General features: G+C 32.6%; 1 protein-coding gene across 3 annotated transcripts; it reads left to right on the forward strand.

Annotated features, from left to right (window-relative positions):
- Nucleotides 1–5702: 5702 nt before the first annotated feature.
- Nucleotides 5703–8273, forward strand: LOC133778462 (small ribosomal subunit protein eS6-like). Of its 3 annotated transcripts, none has more exons than XM_062218401.1 (7): nt 5703–5838; nt 5942–6006; nt 6484–6541; nt 6623–6731; nt 6852–7124; nt 7338–7577; nt 7973–8273. In XM_062218401.1, exons 1-6 carry the CDS (start codon nt 5833–5835, stop codon nt 7571–7573), a joined length of 747 nt encoding a protein of 248 aa, XP_062074385.1. In that variant the 5' UTR covers nt 5703–5832; the 3' UTR covers nt 7574–7577; nt 7973–8273. The 3 variants fall into 3 exon arrangements, with proteins under 3 accessions (XP_062074385.1, XP_062074384.1, XP_062074383.1); XM_062218400.1 differs by having other exon boundaries at nt 8032–8273; XM_062218399.1 differs by lacking the exon at nt 7973–8273 and having other exon boundaries at nt 7338–7777.
- The last annotated feature ends 10240 nt before the right edge of the window (nt 8274–18513 follow it).

Below are 18513 nucleotides of genomic sequence, written 5' to 3' on the forward strand. Positions count from 1 at the left end.
TTGGCTATAAATATGTAATTTCGAGACCGTTTTAGGGTGCTTAATTTTTTGTTACCATCATCTTATCTACCATTCTCTATTCCATTTTAGTATTTTCAAGAGCATTTTTCAAGTATTTCTTCTTTGTATTTTGTAATTTCTATTCTAGTTACGTGCTTCCAATATTTTTCATAAGATTTTTAAGATCATGATGAAGCAACTTGTAACTAGATAATTTTTATGTTGTATGTTGATTTCCCTTGTAATACAACAAAGTTTATGGATTTTTTTTCTTCATATATGTCTTTCATCTTTAATATCTTATATTTTGGATTGTTAGATAATATTATTTTGTTCTTCATTTTGCAAAACATAATATTCTTTGTGTAAGAAGTGTCATTAAATTGTACACATCTAATGCTTAGAAAAAATATATTATGTTTTGCTTTATAAATAATGTTATTTGATTTTTTGTTGTTTCATTAGGTTGATTCACATTAAATATTTTGAAATTATATTTGTTTTGAAAAGTGAAGAAAAATTATATATTTTTATAAATAATTTGTGCTTAAAATTATAAATCTATTTGAAAAATGATAGGTTGGAATATTTTAACTATCACTAAAACTTGATAATCAATATACTAATAAGTATTATTAAACTTACATTTTATGGATTATGGTATCTTAATAATATTTCTTTTACAACTTATTTTTAAATCATAATTGGTTTATTTTTATTCTCTTAAATAACTTTATTTTTAATATTTTATTTTATGTTCATGACATTAAATCTCATCAATCTTTGGAGCTAGGTTATAAATTATTAATTTTGGTTTAAAATAATTTTCTTTTTTATTCTATATGAACGATTCATGCGCTTGCGATATAAATATTTAAAACATACCTATTTTGGATCTATCAAACATATATAACATTAAAGAAAAGTTGAAGAATTAGTAAATGTATACAAAAATTATAATTTTTTATCATTACAAAAAAATTATAATTTCCTTACTCATATTATGTTCTTTTTTTTAAATAATATAAATCTATATCTATATATATATATAAAGGAGAGCTTCAAGGGATGACGTGGCACTCTAAAATTACTCCAAACTATTTTTTCTATTTTCTCCTTTAATCTAATTTTTTTAATCATTTTAATTATTAATTATTTAAACTTTATTTTTTTAAATATTTAAATAAGATATTTTTTTAATATAGCTCCAAAGAGATGATGTGGTACTCTAAAATTACTCCAAACTATTTTTTCTATTTTCTCCTTTAATCTAATTTTTTTATCCATTTTTATTATTAATTATTTAAACTTTATTTTTTTAAATATTTAAATAAGATATTTTTTTAATATATATATATATATATATATAAAGGAGAGCTTCCAGGAGATGATGATGCACTCTAAAATTACTCCAAACTATTTTTAATATTTTCTCCTTTAATCTAATTTTTTATTCATTTTTATTATTAATAACTATTTTTTCTATTTTCTCCTTTAATGTAATTTTTTTATTCATTTTTATTATTAATTATTTAAATTTTATTTTTTAAAATATTTAAATAAGATATTTTTTAATTAAATACCTAATAAACTAACAAAAAATAAAATAATAAAAAAACTACATAATATACTAATAAAATAAAATTTTTGAAGCGGTATATAAAAAACCATATGGTGTGGTGATATATAGTTAGTTTGGAAAATCTATATCTATATATATATATATATATATATATATATAAAGGAGAGCTTAAAGGGATGACGTGGCACTCTAAAATTACTCCAAACTATTTTTTCTATTTTCTCCTTTAATCTAATTTTTTTAATCATTTTAATTATTAATTATTTAAACTTTATTTTTTTAAATATTTAAATAAGATATTTTTTTAATATAGCTCCAAAGAGATGATGTGGTACTCTAAAATTACTCCAAACTATTTTTTCTATTTTCTCCTTTAATCTAATTTTTTTATCCATTTTTATTATTAATTATTTAAACTTTATTTTTTTAAATATTTAAATAAGATATTTTTTTAATATATATATATATATAAAGGAGAGCATCAAGGAGATGATGATGCACTCTAAAATTACTCCAAACTATTTTTAATATTTTCTCCTTTAATCTAATTTTTTATTCATTTTTATTATTAATAACTATTTTTTCTATTTTCTCCTTTAATGTAATTTTTTTATTCATTTTTATTATTAATTATTTAAACTTTATTTTTTAAAATATTTAAATAAGATATTTTTTAATTAAATACCTAATAAACTAACAAAAAATAAAATAATAAAAAAACTACATAATATACTAATAAAATAAATTTTTTGAAGCGGTATATAAAAAACCATATGGTGTGGTGATATATAGTTAGTTTGGAAAATCTATATCTATATATATATATATAAAGGAGAGCTTCAAGGGATGACGTGACACTCTAAAATTACTCCAAACTATTTTTTCTATTTTCTCCTTTAATCTAATTTTTTTAATCATTTTAATTATTAATTATTTAAACTTTATTTTTTTAAATATTTAAATAAGATATTTTTCTAATATAGCTCCAAAGAGATGATGTGGTACTCTAAAATTACTCCAAACTATTTTTTCTATTTTCTCATTTAATCTAATTTTTTTATCCATTTTTATTATTAATTATTTAAACTTTATTTTTTTTAAATATTTAAATAAGATATTTTTTTAATATATATATATATAAATGAGAGCTTCAAGGAGATGATGAGGCACTCTAAAATTACTCCAAACTATTTTTAATATTTTTTCCTTTAATCTAATTTTTTATTCATTTTTATTATTAATAACTATTTTTTCTATTTTTTCCTTTAATGTAATTTTTTTATTCATTTTTATTATTAATTATTTAAACTTTATTTTTTAAAATATTTAAATAAGATATTTTTTAATTAAATACCTAATAAACTAACAAAAAATAAAATAATAAAAAAACTACATAATATACTAATAAAATAAAATTTTTGAAGCGATATATAAAAAATCATATGGTGTGGTGATATATAGTTAGTTTGGAAAAAACATAGACACTCTATTATGTTAATCTATATCTATATATTATGAGTAATGATTGGAACATACTTAAATTGCACACAATTTTTACACACAATGATATGTATTTAATCTCAACCACATAATCAAAAGTGATGCGTCCCCACTTAAGAATATCTATGGCTAAAATTGAATATACATCATGGTGTGTAAAAAGTGTGTGCAATTAGAGTGTATATCTAGCATTACTTGTATATTATACAAGGGAGAACTTCAATGAGATATTATTATTTACTCTATATACTTTAATTGTTTAAAAAACTAAAATTGCTCCAAAACACTCTATTTATTTTCTTCTTTACACATTTAAAAAATATAGTAATAAAAAAAACTACTAACTACGCCTATATATAAATTAATACATTAAAAAAAATATTATTTAAATTAATGAAGTAATGTATTTTACGTAAATATTGTTTTATTTTAGATATATGTGTTTTAAAAAATGTAGTTTAAAAATAGCATATATCTATAGATAAAAAAAACATAAAGAACTATTAATTAATACTTAAATATCTAACTTTTAAAAAAAATAAAAAACAAAAAGGTAAAATTTCAAATTCCAAACCAAAATATATTAACAATTAAAAATATCAATAAATATACACATCAATATATATACACATGATATTAATTTGATTAAAATTTTATTTAAAGAGCTGTTTAAAAAATTTCAAATTCAAAACCAAAATATCTTAACAATTAAAAATATCAATACATATAAACATAATATTAATTTGCTTAAGAATTTATTTAGCTTCATGATTTGGCTCTCAATTAGTCAAGTGAGCAATAATCAATAATTCAAGTTTCAAGGTATTCAATCTCTCTCTCTCAATTACAAAAGACTGCGCGAAGCGCGGTTATGTTTTCTAGTATTTATATAAAGGAGAATCCCAAGAAGATAATGTGGCACTATATAATTGTTATGAATTACTCTATTTATTTTCCTAGTTTTTCTCTTTTTTTTTTATTCAAGTTTTTATAAAAACAATATATTTTTATTCTACTTTTTAAAAAAAATATATAATAATAATAATTAACTTTCTTTTATTGTATTTTAGTTTCTATATATCTATCTATATATAATAATAAATTAATTACTATAAATCTATTAGTATTTAGGTATATTGGTGGCGATAATACTCAAATTATTTATAAAGTTACACTATAATACCTAAATTTACGAGTATAAAAATGTGCCACGTGGATATTTAACGGGCAGTTAACAGTGAGTACTAACGGTTGCACCAAGATTATAGATTGAGGTATTATTACTACCATTTTTTTTTGGGTTTTATCGACATAGTATTGGTGCAATGGCAGGGTTGCACCAGCCTAGAGAGGGGAGGCACTCCAGGGCCTGAGCCCGTGAATGCTCTCGTGCGCCCTTTCGTCCTCCCGGGATAGGCGCACTAGCGTCTCACAAGCATCCACCCCGTAGTGGTCGAGAATCTTCTCCAAGGCATCTTGATGCCATAGCTTGCTTGGGATGTCCTCCGCCTCAAACCCCTCAGCAAGGTAGGTGTTTGCCCGACGGCGTGAGGCCTGCATTGGCCTATTCCTTCGAGAGGCCAGCTCGAAGAGGTCTCATCGCCATCGGGTCGGAGCCCTATCATACTACAAGGGCTTGATTGCTACCAGCCACTTGTTTCCCCTTCTCAGGGTGTTTCCCCGTTTCTCAGGCCATTTGGAGGTTCTTGACGTCAAAGGCGTAAAATCCTTGTTTACGTAATTAGTGAAGCTCCTCGGACATTTGAAACAACAAACCAAGCAGTTAGCATCTTTCCTGAAGAAAGATGGGTCAAAGCGAGAATCCCTAAAGTGCGCCGCACCCTAACAGTCCCAAATATGTTCCCCATAAAGTTGGTGTGTGACTTTCTGAAATGGGCCACATAGGATCCGCATGAGCCATAATCTTTATTTTAACACAACCCTTTATGTATTAACTAAACATTAATACCCTAATATTAATGAGAGATGATTAACATTAATGACTCCAGCCCTATAAATAGGCTGGAGTATCTCCTTGTAAAGAGTTCTGTATTTTAGAGAGAGAAACTCAGTATTCAGTGCAATATATATGTTTCATCATAATCACCAATTAAGCTTGCTACTACAAGCTTCAAGCTCACTAAATAATAAAGACTCATTGACTAAAACTCTTTTATAGCCTGGACCACATAAAATCCTGTATTTTTTTTGGTTTTTCTTTAAACTCTCATATGGCAGCAAAAAATACATTAAACAATTATTATTATATTTTTGGAGATGATACATTGAGTTAGTTATCTATTCAAGGTAGATATAAGATTTTTTTCTTCAAATTAGTTAATTTATTATTATACTTTGTTAGAGTTAGTTACCCGTATACGATTTTTTTGTTTGAATTAGTTAATTTATTATTATTATTGTAGTTGATATACTTTGTTAGTTATGTATTTGTATGTAAATTACGAACATGATAACACCAACTAGTAATTATACAATTATTTCTAAACACGCACCAGTTTTTTGTTGCGGGCTTAAAATCTTATAGTGGGCTGACGGTGCAAATACAAAGTAAGCCCAAGATTCATTATATTAAAAAACAATTAGCCCAATAAGACCATATATAAGGAAAGGAAACGAGTCGCGAAAAACCTAAAGCTGGCATCGTGTAGTTGGAGCATAGGCGCCGTGTTTGTTTCAATTGCATCTCTCATCCCAATTTCTCGAATCTACTAGGGTTTTACTGGTCGAAGATGAAGGTAATGTTGAAGCATTTTGTTCAGTATTCTCTTTCTTCCTTTAGTTTTGTAAATTTTTCGTCTACGGTTTGGCACTGATTTGAACTCTGTTTTTATTTTGAAGTTCAACATAGCTTGCCCCACTACGGGCTGCCAGAAGAAGCTTGAGGTCGATGACGATCAGAAACTGTAAGTTTCTTCCCAACTTGTGAATTAAAAATCCTAGTTTGTAAACTTGCTTAAGTAGTTTCCCTCTGATATGGTTATGTTAATCAGTTCTCCGACATTCGATTAATTTGCTTACCGTGTCAAAGTTGTGATGCCAACCCCTGAATTCAGATAGTATTTCCTTGTTTTTGAAATTCATTGCTTTTTTTTTAAATATATATATATATATATATAAATATGAAGCTAGTATTTCTCTTTGATGCCGACCTTGCTCAGTATGTACTTGGTTTTATGTTCATTTATGTTTAAATGTTTTTGTTATCAATTAATGAAATGGGGACAAACATATCTAGTTGTTGTTTATTGGAACTTTGCAGTTTATCTCTTGTAATTACATGAGCTATTGTTTGTTGCGAATGAAATTTAGTTGAAAATTTTGTTCTCTGTGGAATTGTATGTGGGTATATTTTATGTTCTTGTACTTCTCTTTGATTGTAGGCGAGCCTTTTTTGACAAAAGGATCTCTCAGGAAGTTAGTGGTGATTCTCTTGGAGAGGTATACAATTTAAGAATTGCAATGTGCTTAATTGTCAATAAGTTGAACTGTTTTAGTGACAGATAATTTGTTGTTAACCAGGAATTTAAGGGTTATGTTTTCAAAATCATGGGAGGCTGTGACAAGCAAGGGTTTCCAATGAAGCAGGGAGTCTTGACCCCTGGTCGTGTTCGCCTCTTGCTTCACAGAGGTTTGTTGAAATTGATCTCTTATTCAATTTTTGTATTTTTCAAGTGCTAAAGCAACAGTTATCAAGAATGGTCTGATGTATGTTGCTCTTAGGAATTGACCATTGACATTTGATGGCCAGGAACCCCTTGCTTCCGTGGTTTTGGAAGGCGTACTGGAGAGCGGAGGAGGAAGTCCGTACGTGGTTGCATAGTCAGCCAGGATCTGTCTGTGTTGAACTTGGTGATTGTGAAGAAGGGGGAGCATGACCTCCCAGGTTTGACCGACACAGAAAAGCCTAGGATGAGAGGCCCCAAAAGGGCATCAAAGATCCGTAAACTCTTCAATCTATCCAAGGATGATGATGTGCGCAAGTATGTCAACACCTACCGCAGGAATTTTACAACAAAAGCTGGTAAAGATCTTATTGTGTTGCACACCCATGAAATGGCTGACTTTTTTCTTCAGAATTTTACATATTTAAATATTTAGACATTATGGTGGCATGTATTAGTAAATTTGGCCCGGGAAAGTGGGAGTTGATTTTTAATTGTATGTTGTGATATTGTTGGGTTATACTGTCTGTTCTAGTTTGTATATAGCTTGAAGATACTTGTCTTCTTTGCAGGGAAAAAGGCTAGTAAAGCTCCTAAGATTCAGAGGTTGGTTACTCCATTGACCTTGCAGAGGAAGCGGGCGAGGATTTCTGAAAAGAAGCAGCGCGTCGCCAAGTCCAAGGCTGATGCTGCTGAGTACCAGAAGCTTCTGGCCTCCAGATTGAAGGAGCAAAGAGAGCGTCGTAGTGAGAGTTTGGCCAAGAAAAGGTCTAGGCTCTCTGCAGCAACCAAGTCAGTTTCAGCTTGATTGGGTTAGTTTTGTTTTATTTTGGCCGCATAATTTGGTTAGTTTTGTTTTATTTTGTTAAAATTACTTGATTGGGATTTTGTTCTAGAGAAAAACAATATTTGAGAACTGCATGCGTAGCTACTGCATCTTCTATTTTTGGACTTGAATCTTTTGAACTTGAATCTTTCTAATACTAAGTCAGGAAGAAGCGGTTTTTATTTATTTATTTTTGGCATAAGAAAACTCTTTGCAAGTTGGAAGACCATTAATTTTCACCCTTACGTCTTTGGGCCGACTAATCAAGAGTGAATTTGAACCCTGTGTTCGGAGCTCCAAAGTAACAAGTTTAGATAGAAACGGGTGAAAAAAAGAACAGAAAAAAGAATTATGGAAATTTGAAATAAAGTCATTTTACAGGTTTTGATTTGTTTTTTACGCATCGTTTATCCCCGTCTCATGGCCGATGTTTTATCCAGGTGGTGCCGATCTATATCTATTCTTTAACATATATGAGTGTGGTGAAAGCAACAAATTTTGTCAAGTTAATTTGTCCTTTTGTTACTGTTTCATTTCATTGGTGAAGCTATTTTGGGATTTTGTGTCTAATATCGACTTATAATAATAATTTATATTCAAATATAAAATGTGTAACAAGAGGACAATATATAATGTGAAGCTATTTTGGGATTTTTATAAATGTATGATTGATTAAACATAATGTGAAGCTACATGTAATACGATTTATTAATAATTTTATTATTAAAAAATATTACAAATTAAATTATGTTGACCACAAATTCTATTTACTATAATTAAATTTATATATTTTAGAGTAAATGGCCATTAATATTTTCAAAATGTTACACTATGCTCAAAATTGTTTTTGGTAAATATAATTTCTTCAGTGTTGTATTTTTATATATAAATTTTCTTTTTGTTTTAGGAAAAATATAGGAATTTATTTATTTTTAAAATCTTAAATTATTTTCACTTTCAAAATAAGATTAGTAAAATTAATAAAAGTTTAAATATATATAAATATGTATAAACATTATTTCTACAAATTCTTAACCAATCAAACTTATTTATCATTATCATTTTTCAAAATATAACTTTTAATTAGAAAAAATAATAACTTTGAAGTCTATCTTTTTGATCGAATGATTTATATATGAAACTCTATAAATTATTTTAGATTAAATAATTGGAATTTTGGCTATTTAAGTAAAAATTTATGATACAAAACATGATGTACATTTTAGAATTTAAGGAATTGAGAAGAATTTGCATTTTGAATTTGAAAATATATATAATATACATGTTTAATTTTTTTGATGAATTTGTTTGTAATGAGTAAAGTGTACGGAGAAAAAGGACAATAAGAAAATTAAAATCGGATTCTTCCATGATTGATGCATAAATTAGGATACACATATCATCAATTTTGTTATGTTGACTCGTTCTAAATTAAAATTATACACCAATTGGTGTATAATTTTAATTAGCATAGAAAATATAGTTTTAGTTAGGATAATTAGCAGTTAAAGTCCCTACCCTTTCACAAGTGTAGCATTTTTAAGTCCCTTATTTTTTTTTTGTTGGCGAAAGTCTAAAATGGGGACTAAGCAGGAATATTAGAGACTATTGCTGCTAAAATAAAAAAATCAGGGACTTAAAATTTTCTATTTTGAAAGAATGTGGACTCTTGCTACCAATTTTTATATAATTATTTCTTTAAAAAAATTAAGTACTCTATACTTAACATAAAAAATTATTTTTAGATTTTTTTAAGGGAACTATTGACTACCCTAAATAAGTTCTTAATGCACACGGGACAGGGAATTGGCAGGGAGTCTTGTTTAAAATTTTAATTCCCGTCCCCGCCCCATCCTCACTTATTCCCGGTTGGGGATAGGGTGGGGAATCCCCACGGAGAACCCATTTATTTAAAAAATAAAAATAGTAAATTATATATAATTAAAATATTGCACAATATTTATGATTTAAAATACTAAACATTATCCAAAATAATATTTAAAATATTAAAAGTGTTACATATAAAATATTATAAAAATATATATTAATTTAAACGGGGTCCCGTCGGGGCAGGAAGTACCATCACTTACTCTTTGCCCTCGCCTCATTTAACATTTGAGGATTGAAAATTATCCCTATTCCCTATTTAGATGGGGAATCCCCGCCCCATTAGGGGCGGGTCCCTGCGGGACCCCATCCCCATGGGAAAAATGTGCATCACTTGTGGTCATACCACTGTATAATTCCATATTAATTTTTTTAATTATAAAATTAAGACAATAATTTTTTTATGATACGTCATATATCAATTTCTCAATTATTTTTCTTTACATTATTTCAATATTATATCTTTAAATATTTTTATCAATTAAAAATACTAAAAAAGAATAAATTTGGAGAAAGAGAAAAAAAATTGAATATATATTTTTTAAAAATATTTAAAGCATCTCAAAAAATGTAGATAAATAAATAATTAATATTAATCCTTTATATTAATAATTTCATTCAGAATTTTTAAAGCTCCTTTAAACATTTTTTAAAAATTATTCACGTCATATAATAGTTTCTCAATTTTTTTTACATTATTTAAATATTATATTTTTTAAATATTTTTATTAACTAAAATAATAAATTTAGAAAGAAAGAAAAAAAATTGAATAAATATTTTAAATGAGCTCTAAAAAGTCTATAAATGTATATAAGGAAATTATTCATATTAATAATTTCTTTCTAGATTTTTAGACCTCCTTTTATTTTTTTTATTATTCAATTTTCTTTCTTTCTCTCTCCAAGTCTATTAGTTTTATATTTCTTATTTTATATTATTTTAATTAATAAAAAAATTTAAATATATAATATTTAAATGATGTAAAGAAAATATAGAAACTGATGTATCGTAAAAAAATTATTTTGTCTTAATTTTATAATTTTAAAAAAAATATGAGATTATACAGTGGTAGAACCACAACTTGTCTAGGGTAGTCAATAGCTCCTTAAAATCTATGAAATATTTTTTTTTATATGTTAATTATAGAGTATTTAATCTTCTTGAAAAAAAAAATTATATGAAAATTGGCAGTTAAAATCCTCGTTCTTTCAAAATTGAAACATTTAAGTCTCTGATCCTTTCTTTTTTAGCGACAGTAGTCCATAACATTCTTGCTTAGTCTCTATTTTAATGGATGGATAATAGTTTGAGGAAAATATGCAATGATTATGTAAAGTTGAGGACTTTAGCCAAAAAAAAAAAATTAAGAAGATAAGAGACTTAAATGTTATACTTGTAAGAGTATAGGGACTTTAGTCGCTAATTACCATTTTATTTAATAAGTTTCGTATTCTTATTTTTTTATTCTTGATAAATTAATTGAAATGCTAAAAATTAATTACAATACAAGTAGTGGATGGAATTTATAAATAAATGGAATCAAAGTCCAAATAGACTGATGAATGAACAGTGATGTACTACTATACAGAAAAAGGAAACCACAAAAATGTTGAGCTTTTGGAACCTTCGCTAGGGCTTGTGAAACCGTTTTCGTCTGGTGTCATTCCAGTTTTTGGTTCGTCCATTTTTGTGACAGTTTGCATTTATTGCTCTTCTGATCATATCCTCTTCTTCTGAAGCATTAACTCCTTGTCTTTTCATTTCCTTTCTTCTTATTATTTGCAGCAGGACAAAGATGGTGGGTCTCGGATTGACAGATCAAGCTTTTGGAATAAACTTTGGAAGCTTCGGGTACCCCCAAAAGTTAAAGATTTGGTGTGGAGAGCATCTTCTGATTGTCTGCCCACTAAGGTTCACCTTCGGCTTAAACATGTGGATATTGACGCCACATGTCCAGTGTGCCAAGTTAGTACGGAATCTATCAACCATTGCTTAGTGGAATGCCCTTTTGCGAGAGCCAGTTGGGCTCGTACAGGCATCGATGTGTGCACTAGTGTGGAAGGGACTTTTTCTGCATGGTTGGAGTCTTTATTCCAGACCTTTGATGATGAGAAGAGGAAAGTTATAGCTATGACATGTTGAGCTCTATGGAGGGTGAGGAATGATTGTGTGTGGAAGGGGAAAGTTGCTCGAGTGGCAACTGTGACAAGTTTGGCTAAAAACACACTAGACCAATGGACTAAAGCTCAAGATAGATTTGAAGTGCCAACCGCAGCATTCTTGACTGAAGCAGATGGAGCTGATATTTGGAGAAGGCCAGTTGCAGGTGTTATAAAGATCAATGTTGATGCAGCGCTGTTTTCTGAATCATCAACATATAGCTTTGCATGTGTGGCTCGGAATGATCAGGGTCATACCTTGGAAGCTATAACTTGTTGTCGGAATAGGGTAGTGTCTCCTGAATTAGCAGAAGCAATGGGGATGCGAGAGGCATTGAGTTGGATCAAGAAGAAATCATGGGATAAGGTGACTATCGAGACTGATTGCCTCACAGTTGTCCAGGCCCTTCGTAGTTCAATTTCTATGGACTCTTATTTTGGGAGTCTAATCACTGAGTGTAAGGGTTTGTGGAGTGATGTTAAGAAAATTAAAATTTTATTTGTTAAGCGGTCTGCGAACAGTGTTGCTCATGCTCTTGCTAGAGCTTCCTGTCATGTTGCTGACTGTACTTTTAGGGGAGGTGATTTCTCTCCTGCTATTCTTGATGTAATTTTGAAGGACAGTTGCTAATAAAATTCCTTCTTTATTTAAAAAAAAATAATAAAAAATTCTCTACAACCTCTTCTTTTTTGTTCTCTTTATCTCTCTCCTTCCTTATGTTGGATTCCCAACTCCAGAGCACTGCCGTTTCCATTCTCAGATGGATTTCTTCATGATTAAACCTAGTATTAGGATATTATTCCATGCATTTGTTATTGAGTTGCTATCATTTCCTATTCCATATCTAGATGTTGGCAACAAGTATGTATCTTTCCCATATGTATATGCTTTGTGGTATTCTCTTAAAACTCTCATCTTGCATCTGTTCGATAGTTGTTTACTCACTTCAGATTTGAGAATTTGATCTTTTTTGGGTTGTTTGATGTATGGGTAACCTGATATGGATAATTTCCTAAGTAATCTTACAAACACTTTAACCTTTGAGCAAGAGGAAGAAACTGTGCATGCCCTTGTTGAAGCCCATGTTCGATCCTCCATCTATGATCCTATCTACCTTGTGTTCTGTCTCTTCACCATCCACTCTTTTAGGAAAGAACCCATGGAAAACTGACTCATTGAACTTTGGCCTACTCGCTTCCCAGCTGCTATAACTGACCATGCCCTTGGTATTTTCCTAGCTCAATTCGGATGTGAGGGTGATAGACAAAGAGTTTTAGAAGAACAATCATGAAATTTTGACCAAAGCATCATTGTCTTGGGACATCTCGATAGTGTCACCATCCCTGACCCAAACCATCTGCATTTCACCCCTTTCTGGATTCAGGTCTATCACATCCCTTTTGGGTAAAGATCCCTAGAGCTAGCCCAGCTCATAAACAAACAAAGATGTTGGAGACCTAATCACCATTGACCAACCCACCATGAAGGAAACCTCTAGACCTTTCCTACACCTTAGGATCCTGGTTGATTTCCATAAACCTATTAAGAGAAGTATGTATGTCACTTTCCCAACCCTGCAGGGAGTTAAACACCTGGAGTTTAAGTATGATAGACTGCCCAACTTTTGTTATTATTGTGGCATGCTTTATCACCCTTACTCTCATTGTGTTAAATGTTGGGGATTTATGGCTTACACTTTCTAATCCAACAATGAATAATGAAAATTAATTCAATAATTCAAACACTAGAGACTAATCAAGAACCATATTCATAGTATGAATGCAAATCTTGATTTATAAATGCTTATACCAAAACTCAACTCTCACATGTTGACTTTTATGAAATCGTTATGGTTTTTCACCTCTTCATGCCTAACCAATCATAACATTCCCTCACTTGGATAAATGCATCCTTAATTCTCTAGCCAAATGATATTAGTGCATAAAGTAAAGTACCTTTTGGGTTTGAACTTTACCTTAGTGAAAACACTACAAAGCTTAAATCGAAATGCTAAGGTATTCTTAAAAGATTGAACCCAACATTCCTAGTGATAAAAACTGGTAATGGCTCACACACCTCTATCTAATTACTTATGTATTTGCCATTGTTCGCGCTTAGCACTCATATGGCCATGTGCTCATCCATTTCATGAACTTTCGAGGGAGAAACTCCAGTTCCCATGAGAGGCGGCACCACCTCTAAGTTCACATAGGTGAAGTTCTTACAACATCTTTGCTACCCTTAGAGATATTTGTTGCACACAACTGAACTTCATTAAAAGCCATAGGCTTAACCCTAACTCAGTAGCAACTAACACTAACCACCCTTGGATGGAACTTACGACTTTGTTAGTGTTGAAACTATTAACTCAATGAATTTTTCTTACCCATTGAACTCTTGCGCTTGATGTATACAAGTTTGGAGTTGGGTTGCCATCATTGATAAATATATTATTCTAGGAGTTTCAATCTTATCCCTTTTTGAAGTGGAATTTACTAACCTCTGCACAAGAGGTTTTGTAAATGAATTCGTTAAGTTCTCACTTGTCTTTATATATGAGATCGATATGATTCCTCCTCAAATAAATTGTCTCATATACTCATGTCTTAGACTTATATGTCTAGACTTCCCATTATATATATGATGTTATAAACTCTAGCTAATGTGGCTCGTTAACCACCATTGGGATATTCCTCATGAAATCCCTAATCCATTTGGCATCTTTACCATTTGCCGCTAGAGTTATAAAGTCATTCACCATAGTTGAGTGAAATATATGTTTTTTTTTGGGCCCCAAGAAACCGCTCCTCTTTTGAGCATAACACCCAACCGATGGTGGAGAGATTATCTCCCACACTCGATATCCAACTTGTGTCAAAGTATCCCTCAAGTATCTTAGAAAACATTGGAGATCTAGCTTCTTGGTCCTCACTAGGTACCCTAGAATTCTCTCAATTTCCTTCCAATGTTCGATACTTGAATTACTAGCAAACCTAGTTAGTTTGCTAACCGCTCTACCATTTTTCTTTTCAAGTTTTATGCTTGAATCAAATGGTATATTTGCCTCTTTGATTTTGAGATTACTAAACTTGTCAAGCACTTTCTCAACAAAATGAGCTTGACTTAAGGCATAACCTCCACTATTTCTTCTCACTTTTATACCAAAGAAGGGATTGACCTCTCAAAGGTCCTTCATCTAGAAAGTGAAAGATAGAAACCTCTTCGTTTCTATTATGCCTCTCATCTCATTACTCAAAATCAACAATCATCAATATATAGACACACCAAGATGACATATCCATCACAAATCTTAGAGTATAAGCACTTGTCCACATTATTGTGTCTAAACTCATCTGAAACAATAACTTTATCAAACTTTTCATGCCATTGTTTCAGTGCTTGTTTTAAACCATATAATGATTTAACAAGCCTACACACTTTATGTTCATTTTTTCCTTAGAATAAAACCCTCCGGTTGTTCCATATAGATCTCTTCATTGAGATCTCCATTTAGGAATGTCATTTGGACATCCATTTGATGAACATAAATGTTATATATTGATGATAAAAAATATAAAACTCTTTTGTGGTTGTCCTAGCAATTGGTGCATACACGTCAAAATTATCGATTCCTTCATTTTGGTTAATGTAACATCCCAAATTTGCTAATAAGGCTTAGTGCCTATTAGTGTGCCTGGAGGACATAATTGAATTTATATGTGAATTTAATTGAATATATGTGTGATTATGTGGCATATATGAGTTATATGGTGATATGACTACTTATGCATGTTTGTGTGTACTAAATATGTGTTTACCAAGTTTTTCGGAAACTAGAATTATAAAAGATAAGAGAGCTTAAGAAGAAAGGATTAGAGATAATCGCACAAGAGATTTTACGTGGTTGGGGCATTAAAGAGCCTTAGTCCACGAGTTTGTTGTATTAGAGCTTAAGGAGATTCAGTAATGGAGTTTTCTCTGAATTTGAGCAGAGTGTATGCTTACAAGAGAAAAATCGGATCCCCTCCACAGTGCACAATTGTTCATATTTATAGGCAGTTGAGTGCTCTGGGTTTGTGCCGGACTAATCCGGGCCCAATAAGGGTATAAACACTATTTTCTCACTAATGGAGGCTTAATACAAAGGATTTTATTAAATAAAATACATTAATCAAGGCCTATTGGGCCGCTTGAGCATAACCATGTTGTAAGACTGACAACAGTACGCAGCTTCAGTCTGGTTCGCGTGGGCTTCTAAGGAGATCCGAGGGACAGGATCCGTCAGAGTAGTGGTGAATGGTTCTAAAATAACGACGTACATTCTGTATATAACCTCTTCTGCAGGTTAGTTGTGGAGACAAAACTCCGTGTTTCTCGGGGTGATGTCAGTGTCAGAAACAGTTTGTCACGCCCAACCCAGTTGCCTGGTCCAGGTTCATTTACTAACATCCTGATTCATTTACCAAGACCCTGGTTCATTTACTAGAGCCCAGGTTCATCCGCTATCGTCCCGATCCATTTTTAGACTTGGAGGAAACACCATCTTTATCGCACCCCGGACGACACCTTACAAGGGGTCCGGGAAGATGAAAAGTGCCAGCTTCGTGGCCCCAACTTACATTCCAGGAAAATATTGGGCTTACAGATATTTGGGCCACCAGGACTCACTCCTTCCCCGTCTATTAGGCTCACTCCGGGCCTTAAGTCCCTTCAGGATGGCCCATGGACTCAATGTACAGAGCCGCGAGTGTGGGGAGGAAACGGGGATAACATTTAACCCCAAGCCTTTATCTGTGTTCGCGTAGAGGAGGCTTGCTTCACTTCTTGGCTCAATTCTCGGTATCCCGGTTTGTTCCCCGAGAAACGGATCCGTTTTTGTGGGGGAATCGCTTGTTGGAAACTCGCATAAAAAGCATTTGTGTCAATATCCATGATCAAATCCCAAAGGCCCAGTTCGTTTACTAACATCCCGATCCATTTACCAGGACACTAGTTCGTTTACCAGTGTCCGGGTTCATTTACTTCAAGGCCGTTTGGGTGACCCTCGACCTTTCAACTTCATCATGCTACACGCACGTGTTTCCCTATAACTGGTGTGTCAATATTACTCGCGTCTTACAAATTTGGAGAAAATCTCTTGGTTATTGTGTTGGTAACCAAACGTCAGCGTAAATTCCGAAGCGTCCCATCTATACGAATGGATCCTTTAGTATTCCTGCATTACTGGGGACTGTTGGATGGGATAAATTTTGAAATGTTTTTCCTTTGGACCGTTGGATCGAGATGGCGCGAATCGCAACTTGGGGAACCTGCGATCTGATACTCGAGTGGGCTAATTAAAGCCCCTGCGTAATCCGGGACCGTCAGATGTGGGAAGTTGTCCTGAACCGTTGGATCAAAAAACATGCTTTTGGCTCTTATAAATATCGTTAGATTTTCATTTGCAAGTTTTACGCATTTTGAACAACCGAAACCATAAATAGAGCTTTTTATGTCTGAGCTCGCCGACGAAATTCTCCATCGACTACTCTGTTTCCATTGCCGCCTCTTTCCGACATGTCTTATTTCCGTTCCCTCACCTGAAAGTGCGACCTCGGCTCAACCGTTAGACGAACTTGTGTGTCGTCTCCGCCTATTCAAGACTGTGATTTTGCCGTCCTTATCGCCGGAAACGTTATACCCTCCACAATCAACACTTTACAATAAGTTCCCTGCACCTTTTATTTCTGTTTTCTCGTGCTTGTTGTTTTGTGGTGTGACATTTGTGGCTATAGGGTTGTTAGAGCCGAGGCCCTGTTTAGGTGGTTCTGGGCATATTAGGTTAGTAGAACAAAACTGTCTGGGTCGTCCTGGATCCTCTCAGATTCGGGTTGTCCCTGAACAAACGGTAATAGGCCGACTAGGGAAAACTTAGAAAAAATTCTTCTTCTTTGTTCCCGATTAGAATTTTTGGGATCTTTAGTGATCCCAGATCTGATGCGGAGGGGACTCCTCCAAGCAGTTCTTAGGAGAGCCCCCGTACCTTAACCAACCTTTTTGGGTTTTGGTGCTAACTGCTTGGTTGTTTGCTTCTTTTTCTTTTGTTCCCAGATCACCAGACATGAGGCTCGGTGTTACTCTCCACCTGGAAGAGTACGTTCAGTCAGCCCCCTTCGTCCTGGAAGGACACAAACCCCTCAGTGGCAACACATGGGAGATGTACAGGGAGAAGAATGAATTTCAGAACTACCGGATGCTAGACGTTTTGGAGAGGCATTTGGGAGTGGAATCGACTCCCGGGCTCTTTTACAACCGCCTGGCCAGAAAGGAGGAAAAGGCCCACACCAGCGTGGGCGAATTTGGGGCCTGGAGCATAGGCCATATTACTGCGAGGGCACTCTCCCGCTCCACAACTACTTCACGTAGTTCCTGAAATTTCTGGGGATCGCGTCGTTCCAGCTCTTGCCCCAAGCTTACAAACTTCTTGTGGGATGGTGCATTTTCTGCGTGGCGAAGGAGATCCCAGAGCCTACCCCAATAGAGGTGTTGTACTTGTACAAGCTGGAGCCGCAGCTCAATGCCAAGGATAAGACCCGGGACGAATTCTACAGACTGAAGCCTCATGGCAATTATCCCGCCCCTACTAGCTCCTAGAAGCACCCCCGGATGTCAGACACTACTGGTTCATGACATCTGAGTTCCTTTTGGATCGGAACCCCATGTTGGTGCTGGACTTCCAGCGCGTGGGTAAGTGGTCTTCCTCTTTAATCCTTTTTCGGTCTTTTTGTTATCCCCTTTCGACTTACGTTTCTGGATAACAGGACCATATTCCCAGACTCCTCTCACTCAGTCGATCCTGGACCGGAAAAAGTATTACGCCACTTTGAGCGAGGAG

This window comes from Humulus lupulus, chromosome 5 (assembly GCF_963169125.1).
Source record: "Humulus lupulus chromosome 5, drHumLupu1.1, whole genome shotgun sequence".
Taxonomy (NCBI): domain Eukaryota; kingdom Viridiplantae; phylum Streptophyta; class Magnoliopsida; order Rosales; family Cannabaceae; genus Humulus; species Humulus lupulus.

Coding starts and splice junctions, on each gene's coding strand:
- LOC133778462 (XM_062218401.1), top strand. Junction 6,007..6,483: donor GTCGATGACGATCAGAAACT/GTAAGTTTCTTC, acceptor CTTTGATTGTAG/GCGAGCCTTTTTTGACAAAA. Junction 7,125..7,337: donor GAATTTTACAACAAAAGCTG/GTAAAGATCTTA, acceptor TCTTCTTTGCAG/GGAAAAAGGCTAGTAAAGCT.